The following is a 9,021-nucleotide window of genomic DNA, read 5'->3' as shown; positions in this document are numbered from 1 at the left end:
ATGAGGGCCACCCTGACCTACCAAGTGGTTTCCAACAGTAGGCACTCTGAGTTTCTGAGCCACTGCAAAGATTTAAATCACATATCATGTTGTTCATCAATCCATATCAGGTGGGTTCTACACAGCTGACAGCTTAAATTTGGCTGCTTCCCATGACTGTTTCATTGCAGAAAATGCTCACCAGCACCAAATGCAAGGCACCAGCTCTCTTTATCTCGTTGCAGCAAATTGTCCCCGTCACAAATTTGCTAGGGCCAATTGCTGTCTTGCATTATGCCATGCCTAAAAGACCCCATCAACGTCTGTCAGTGGTATCGAAGGAATGGAGCATCCAAGAACAGTTCTCCTGTATGGTATTCTAAGTTTTGACATTATAAGAATCCAGTCATTGATGTCAATGTTTTGTATTACCTCATAAGTGCAAAAAAACAAGATATGGTTGACAGAGAGTCATTTCAATTTGAGTCCTCCTGTACAAAGTATACTAAAAATCCCAGAAATTCCTGCCGAGTTTCTGAGTTTCTGAGAAAAACAAAACTGATTACAGAAAGAATGAAATCTGATACATATTGCCCTCAGGTAAAATCATTTACAGTTCCGAATTGGCTTGCACTCTCCTCGTCACAATTTCTGTCTATACCTTCAATAAACATAAAAATACTAACTGTAGTGATAGATATTTAGTGAATGTATACATCCCTGTTCATATTTACGTAGGGAGAGAGCCGCACTGGTTTATCAGTCATGCAACTTCCCAAGCCACGAGCCAATCTCGAGTGGCTTCAATGATGCCTGAAGCGCTGATCTTTCTGAATGCAATCACTGAAATAATACACACATGCCGAGAAGCCAAACATCTTGGCTTCAGCTTGACCAACTTCTATGGGGATGTTCTGAAGTTCGTTGTACTGATGGCGGCACTTTTCTGCTAAGAAATTCTAGGTGTCTTCTATAAAAGCTTTGAATATGAAATCACGGAAGCGCTTTGCATACTGTTTTGGATCAACAGCTGATATTGAGGTTGGGTCATAATGGATAGACTTGTATGCATGCTCAAGTTTTTTGCTGATATCATAGTCTTGGAGTATGTCTATGATGCCAAAGATCAAGACTACGTCATAAAACTCCCCTGTGGGTTCTCCAATCAGCTGGGGTTCACAGTCATTCCTTCTAACAGTCAGTTCAGCCCTAGCCGGCATATTCACACCTAGCCTGCTCGTGGCCGACCTACAACATGCATATGATTGGAATGTGAAAAACAAGGCCGGTGGACCAGTTTGTTCAGGACTCTAGATAGTAGATATAATTTTGACATATACTCCATAATGTAAGAAGGAGACAAAACAAGATATCATACCACAGAAACTATAAAACAACGCATGTGATGGACGCTATCTGATCGATCTAACAGATTATAATGTTTTCAATAAAACTTCCTTAATGCAACCTTCAAAAGAAGTTAAGGTAATGATTTTAAAAAACAAGATTTAACCAACTCGGTCATATTAATTAATCATTTTTAAGAGGAAAAAGTCATATGCAACCATCTTAATAAAAGCCTAGCCAAATTATATAAGCCATGTCAGTTGGCTAGGGTTATGAACAATGCAGAACACTTGACACTTGGCACTTAGTAAATCACATTATGTCATGTCTCTGAAACCGCTATTCATTTGCTTGTAGTCCACATGGTACTAAAATTAAACGCTCAAAAATTAATATATCATAGACCCCAGTTATCTTGTAATATATGGATATTATACAGTGTACAATATACAATATTCATTAAGTTTCAATCAGAATAACTGAAGAGGGAAAAAACAACTAATTAAGAAAATAGCCATGTTTTTGAATAGTACCTTGCTGGATCATGGAGAAACTGATCCATATCTGCTCTTGAAAGGTGAGGTGGTGCTTCTTTTGTGCTACCAATATCACCATGACCTTTGCCCAAAAGACATCGAATTTATCAGCTGCATAACCAGGAAAAGTTACACAAGAATTGAGAATGTTAACTTTCTGGGCTTTATAATCAACCTTCAGCCAGAGGAATCTCTATGGGGCCCCTAAAATGGACACCCACCAAAAGACTGTAATCCATGATTCTCTCCGCCTCGAGAAATTCACAGTCCTTCTCTACGTGCCTGTAAAAACCATAATGTACAACCTCTAAATTAACTTTGGGGAATTCAAAGGATCTAGGATCCCAGATAGGCAAAATATTTTATTTGTGAGGTGTTAAAGCAAATTAAACTTTAGTTACCTTTGAAATTCTTGGAACAAAGATCCTTGCAATCGAAATATAAAGTTAAGATCAAGGTCCTTTAAAGTAGTGTATTCATCGATTTCTGACTCTGGCTTAGTGGTTGTACGACCGTGGGAAGACCCTTTCAAGTCGAAACGTCTATGGACGGCAAACTCAGTACAGAACAGATTTCCCATTATAACAAAGCGGACCTATAACAGGGGAAAATAACCAACTTCAAAAACATTAAAGCAAACACCGTGGTGAGGAAGGATTGCTATACATCTACAGGCTCTAGTCTCACACCCTTAGTCTAACCTTCTTTTGAGTAGCTCCTGTTAGCTTGACACAGTGCAGACCAAAGAACTTGGTCACCAAAGTATTCTCATAATTGCGGACATGGTTATAATAGGCTGGAAGCATCCTTAGAAGCACCTGTATAATGATTGTTGATTCATAAGGTCAAGCAAGGAAAAGTAGCCTTGTTTCAGTTTGAAAAAAATGCACTTAAAGAGCACTTGAGAACTCACTTTAACTTCAGATTTCTTCATTGTCTTTATCATGTAACGGTCATCATTGGTCAGGTAAAAAAAGCTTCCGCTCTTTCCGGGAGATGAGAGTTCACGAAGGGCATCATTTCCACAGATAGAGATCATATAATCAGCTGCATCAACCTTGAACAGTTTTCGGAGTGTCCTGGACATTCATTGCAATGTGATGTATTACCAAGCCTAATCACAATTAGAAATAACTTATACATGGTGAAAAGATACATATCATAGGCAAACCTGAATACCAATGGACAGTAATCCTTCCATCTGAACTCACAAGATTGGTGTGGAGGTGTATGTTTTGATCCTTCGGGAGGAAACTTTGTCCATACCTTTTCTTTTGGGTCAAAGGCCGATGCTTTCAAATCAGATGAAGCCATACTTTGTTTTCCTACAGCATGCCTGCGCCCCATACCGAGCAATACGTTTGATGATTATTATGGAGCCCAATAAGGTAAGAATATAATTACAGTGGAAAGTCATTTCACAAGCAGCTATGATAGCAAAAATTAATGAATGGCATCATATAATTTAACAAAGCTGCAAAGCATTCTGCACAGATTCAAAAAACACACTGATGCAGCGCAATGTGTATTCTATTTTGTCTTAAGATGATCCTGGTCAAGAATGCCACTTAAATAGAGGAAGCTACTTGAGTCAGAATAGTTTCCTCTTTTTCTCATCAAGATAGAAAATTAATATTAACAACTTCAGCTTGCAGTAATTTATGAATTGAAGGAAGGAGCACCGAACCAAGTAATATCAATAATAGCTACTATACTCTGCGATCGTCATGTATAATTAAAATGAAGCCCAGCATTATGGAACAACAATGCATTCCAGGTCGGCTCATTCTAGACATGGAATAAAAGCTAATAGAATTCTTCTTTTCAAATTGGTTACTTCTGATAACATGAGGAATAGCATAATGCCTACACTAGCTCAAATAAGAAGTCCAAGAGGAACTTGATGTCACATTTGAAGATCAACAGCAAGGGGAAGGAAACCTCTTCGAGAATGTTAAGGCTTGGAATTAAGTAATGTTTTCAACATTGGCGGCGGCAATGGTTCTGTTTCAGCCATGGAAGAACTACATTACCTAGATTTTTGTTCTTAAGAAAAAAGGGGAATTCAGGTTTCTCTCCTCGTATGGAACAAGAAGGGAGATGCAAGGGAAATAAAAATCATTAGTTCGCTAACAAGTTGTTTTTTTTCTTATTTTATTTACCATATGTCCCTTGCTAATTGTTCCAACAGAGTAGCAGATCAGCTTCCAAATTAGACCAACATGGATTTGAATAATTGACAACAAAGTAAAACATTGCATCAGAGAGTCAACAATCTGTATAACTAGAATTTTTAGTCTCAGCATCTTTCAATGTCAGTTCATCAACAATGCAGCCAAGGCAACAAGGATTACCTGATTCCAAGCTGGAGATTGAGCATGAGCTCATAATTCTTGTGCCCCTTGGAGATGGTCTCCCCTTGCTTCCTCAGCATCTTCGGCGACCACCGAACCTGCTGCGGTGGCGGCGTCCTGAACACCCTCGGATCCACATCCACCGATCGCCGCCCTGCCATCATATCATCCGCCTCCTCCCTGCCTCCGCCGCTCACCACCGAGCTCCCATCCACAATGTCACAGGTGATGTCGCCATCCGACTCCCAGATGCAAATCTTCTCGAACCCCCTTTCCGCTTCCCCGTTGCTGTTCACCCCAATGATGGTCTTGGTCCGCCCATTGGGCCGCCTCGTCGGCCCGGCGGCGGCGTCGACGGAGGCCCGCCGCCGGGGGCGGAGCGGGGGCTTGGAGCCGGCCTGGTCGAGGCCGGACCAGTTGACAGTCTTCTGCGAGGGGAGAATGGAGACGGTCTCGCCGGGGCAGATCCTGCACTCCGGCAGCTCCGCGGCGAAGGCCTCCTGCGGGTCCCTGGCGGTCGGCGACGTCGCCGCCGGCGAGGGGTAGTAGACCCCCTTGTGCTCGGCGTCGTCCTTGCTCCAGACGCCGACGTAGAGGCTGCCGTCAGCCCAACGGAAGGTGCCGTTGCCGCGGGGCACGCCGTCCTCCCAGCCGCCGTCGTACCTGTTCCCATTGGCGAAGACCAGGGAGCCTTTGCCGTGGAGGAGGCCAGCGCGCCACTGGCCGGCGTACTCGGTGCCGTTGCGCCAGATGTAGCGCCCGTGGCCGTCCTGGGCGCCGGAGCGCCAGTCGCCGTCGTAGTAGTCCCCGTTGGCGTAGGACTTCTTTCCGGGACCGTGCTTCAGGTTCATGCTCCAGCAGCCGCGGTAGGTATCGCCGGAGGAGCCGGTGTAGGTGCCGAAGCCATCCATGAAGCCGGCCTTGAACTCGCCCTCATAGGTGGCACCTGAGGGCCAGGAGAATTTGCCCCTGCCGGTGGTCTTACCGTGGCGCCACTCGCCCTCGTACATGCAGCCGTCGGTCCAGAGGTACTTCCCAGTGCCATGGGGGAGGCCACCGGACCACTGGCCGGTGTAGAAGTCGCCGTTGGGTAGGAGGCGCTCGGCGTGGCAGGGCTCCTCGGAGGGCGGGGCGTCGTCTTCGGAGGCGTCGTCGTCGTCGCCGGCGGGGGCGGGGGGGCCGTCGGCGTCGTCGGCGGGGGCGACGGACATGGGCGTGAAGATGCAGCCCCGGCGCCGTCCGGACGGCTGCTGCTGCTGCTGCTGCGTCTTCCGCACCGTCGACTCCCACGCCTTCGCGCGGACTTGGTCTTTGAACATTCTCCCCTTTACCCCCTTCCTCCTCCTCCTCCTCCTCCTCCTCTCTCTAAATCCTTTCCTTCTCTTTAAAACCTTTCTCCTCTCTCCCTCTCCCTCTCTCTCAAGCTTTCTTTCCCTTCTCTCTTCCTGGGAATGCTAAGGAGGAGGAAATGGGAGGGAAGGGGGGGAGGAGGGGATCAGTTGGTGTTTTCTCTTTTTCTGGGGGTGGGGAGGAAATAAAGCCAAAATCGCTGTATTGGAAGGAGGGCTGGCTTTATTTCCTTTTTTTTTTTTGTGTGTGTGTGTGTGTGTGTTGTGTTTTTTTTTTTTATATTTTAGTTTTTTTTTTTGTGCCTATAATTTGATTTTGCACCCTCCGATTCTCCCTCCTACGTTAGCTACCACCCCGCACATTTGGAAGGAGGAAATTCGAAGCCTCCCCTACTTTCTTGGGTCCTAAATTTTTATTTTATTTTATTTTATTTTGGATACACTAGCTTTTTATACTAAATATATACGAGTACAGTCTAAAACACACACACACACAAAAAAAAAAAAAAAAAGGCTAAACGAGTAAAAAACATTCACCTAATGCACCGTAGGAGGCCATCCAGTCAACAACTATATTGGCCTTATGATAGATATGTGTGGTTCTAAAGATTTTATCTATGTATACCTTATTTTATACACGAAAAGGGAGAAAGCAGATAAAAAAATAAAGGTAAAAAAAAAACATATTTTGTTTGTTTTTGATGTATAATTTTGTTTATATTTTATAGATTTATAAATCTTTTGAAGTCATGACAAGGTACAAGTGAAAGGAGAGGTCGTTATCGTGCGCCAAATTTGTTGATGCATCGCAGTCTATTTCTTTACCACGAACCGGCCCTGGTGCTCAGGGCGTGGGGCTCTGTTTTCTTTTTTTTGGTCTACCTTTTTGTTCTTCTCCTCCCTTTTTTTTTCTTCTTTTTTTTCTTTGAGCTGTTGTGGTTACGGGGGGTGTTTTGACCGGTTCTAAGTGCTCGTAATGCCGTTAACTGTTCATCCATAATAGAAAAGGAAAGGATGAGGATTGTGATCATAGCCTTAATGTGGTCAGCAAGGCTGTTGTTAGAAGGTCCAGGTTGTATCTTTCGCGCCATAGTTTTAGGCGACATTGCATCTCCGATATATCTATCTGTTCATATCTCCAAGTGGCAATTATGCGATCTGACGATTGACATTACGAAAGAAGGTGAAACCGTCAATGGATAGATTGGATAGAGCTGGTAGTTGTGCTTTAGCTTTTTAGATGACTGATTCAGAGGGCATCCTAAGTAAAATTAAAGCCAATTTGTGAGATCTCTCTTAGTACTTTAATATATATATATATATATATATATATATGATGAGGTCGAGAGTATCCCCGGCTTCAGACCTTAGTCCCCACCGATCGTAGACAGAATAATGGCTGCGTCTCTCGCAAGGTATTGTCCGCTTTAGGTAGGAGTTTTATAGTCTCTTCCTCCCACACGGTTTTATCCCACAAAAGGTGCCTTACGAGGGAAATAGTTCCCCCATCCATTTAAGGCACAGACATTTTTGCTACCTAACTAACGTGGGACTAAGTTCGAGACTCTTTATTCTCACAACATCAGCCCCCCATCCATTTAAAGTACAGACTTTTCCGTTACCTGTCCGATGTGGGACTAAGTTTGAGACTTTTTATTCCCACAATATTAGCCTCCCAGCGGGAAGGTTTGTGCCGGCGTCAAGGGCTCTCAACGAAAGCACCAATGATGAGGTCGAGGGCAGAAGAATGGCTGCATTCCTCATAAGGTATTGTCCGCTCTGGGGAGAGGTTGCATAGTCTATTCCCTCCGTACGGTTTTGTCCCACAAAAGGCGTCTTACGAGGGAAAGGGTTCGCCAACCATTTAAGGCACAGACCTTTCCGCTACCTAGCCAATGTGAAACTAAGTTCGAGACCCTTTATTCTCACAACAATAACCCACATTATGAGTAAGAAATGTTTTTTTTTTTTTTTTGGTTCAAGCACCTTTCAAATTTTAACATCTACCCCGGCGTGTTATAATATAAAACTTATCGAGTTGATTTGATTTTAATTAGTTCATAACATTTACTGTTTTTCTCTATCATGCTTGTAATGCATGAATTTGAACCCTGGACCACCTGAAGAGTAAACATTTGAAGATAAGATGTCAGCCAAGTGTTAACAACTATTGGCATTGCAACTATCTCTTTCACATTCTTTATAGGTGCTAAATAAGGATATTTATTTCTTTTCATTTTTTTTTTAATTTTTTGGGGTGCAATGGAAGGGGAGACTGTAAAATTATCTATCCACAAAAAAAAAAATCTTTTTAATCCCTAAATGGCATATTAATTTTATTAATATACAAATTTATTGGAAGTACTAAAATGGCTACTCAAATTCCCATTAGCTTCTTAGGAGGAGTATTGCAAGAATCAATGCAGCAGCCAGCATAGAAATGTAATAGAACAAATGATATATAATATAAATAAATTAAAGATAATATAGAAAATGTAAGAAAAGAAGATCATAAAAAAAATACATGATGAATAAACTTTTTTAAAAAATAATTTGATACCAATAAGTACGCTATGCTAAATTCTTCTTTGGTATAGCGATAAATGTTTTTGAAGTCCTGGAATGAAGGATAAATTAATTATTAGATGGGCCTTTAAGTGTGGATGGTGCAAGTTAATAATTCTATCCTAACACTAGTCAACGTTGGTAATTTGTGATCCAATCCACTAATCTAATTGGCGAACGACTCTCTTTAAGCAAGTTTGGGTTTGACATAAACGAGTTTGGGTCATATGTGGATTAGCCAGTCTAAACTTATTTATTAAATGGGTTGAGTTGGGATTTATACCTCGCATTTTGACCAATTTAATAATTGAATCGAAGTTTTTTAATCTATTTAAAACTTATTTAACATGTTTGAAACCTGTCTAACCTGTTTCTGACCCGTTTAACCCGACCTGCTTAACTTGTTTAAATCTATTTCATCCGTTAAAAATTCGTCTAATCTGTTTAACCCGTTTAATCTGTTTAATAGTAGGTCGGGTTGGGTTACACATTTAATAAATAGATCGGATATATTTAAATTTTTGATCTATTTAATAAACAAGTCAGGTTTGAATTGATGAATTTTTGACCCGACCCATATCCAGCCTAACCCGATTGCCACTCCTAATTTATATGGATAGAAGTTCTAAGAGCATCTTGAATTTTGTTGGGAAGAAAGCTAACATTGTACATTTAACAAAGGAAATGCCTTGGGTAGACAACCATATAACATTTTAGTGATAACCTACTAATCTAATCAAAGAGAAGGAAACAATATAAGCCACCTCCCTCTTTTAGTTAAAAGAGACGAGACTTTTTTCTAAAATGGTAAAGAAATTGCGTCAAAATGAAATTTTCTTATTAGTTAGATTTCAGTTCTTATACCAACTTTATCTTCCATCGTGCATTGAA

At 41.8% G+C, this 9,021-nt stretch overlaps 1 protein-coding gene across 2 annotated transcripts; it reads right to left on the bottom strand.

Annotated features, from left to right (window-relative positions):
- Nucleotides 1-436: 436 nt before the first annotated feature.
- LOC103716920 (phosphatidylinositol 4-phosphate 5-kinase 6) lies at nucleotides 437-5,739 on the bottom strand. Of its 2 annotated transcripts, none has more exons than XR_015971873.2 (8): nucleotides 4,217-5,739; nucleotides 3,034-3,198; nucleotides 2,776-2,941; nucleotides 2,564-2,680; nucleotides 2,264-2,457; nucleotides 2,084-2,144; nucleotides 1,860-1,973; nucleotides 437-1,227 (listed from the first exon to the last, which is right to left on the bottom strand). XR_015971873.2 is itself a non-coding variant. In XM_017845156.5 (8 exons), the coding sequence occupies exons 1-8, from the start codon at nucleotides 5,533-5,535 to the stop codon at nucleotides 939-941; spliced, it is 2,442 nt and encodes an 813-aa protein (XP_017700645.4). In that variant the 5' UTR covers nucleotides 5,536-5,739; the 3' UTR covers nucleotides 437-938. The 2 variants fall into 2 exon arrangements, 1 of the variants encoding a protein (XP_017700645.4); XM_017845156.5 differs by having other exon boundaries at nucleotides 1,860-1,944; nucleotides 2,038-2,144.
- Between the last annotated feature and the right edge of the window lie 3,282 nt (nucleotides 5,740-9,021).

Source organism: Phoenix dactylifera, chromosome 12, assembly GCF_051530095.1.
Source record: "Phoenix dactylifera cultivar Ajwa chromosome 12, Ajwa_hap1_PhDact_Kaust_v1.1, whole genome shotgun sequence".
NCBI classification, from domain to species: domain Eukaryota; kingdom Viridiplantae; phylum Streptophyta; class Magnoliopsida; order Arecales; family Arecaceae; genus Phoenix; species Phoenix dactylifera.
The sequence above is the reverse complement of the archived record's forward strand: the minus strand, read 5'-3'. Positions and strand labels throughout refer to the sequence as shown.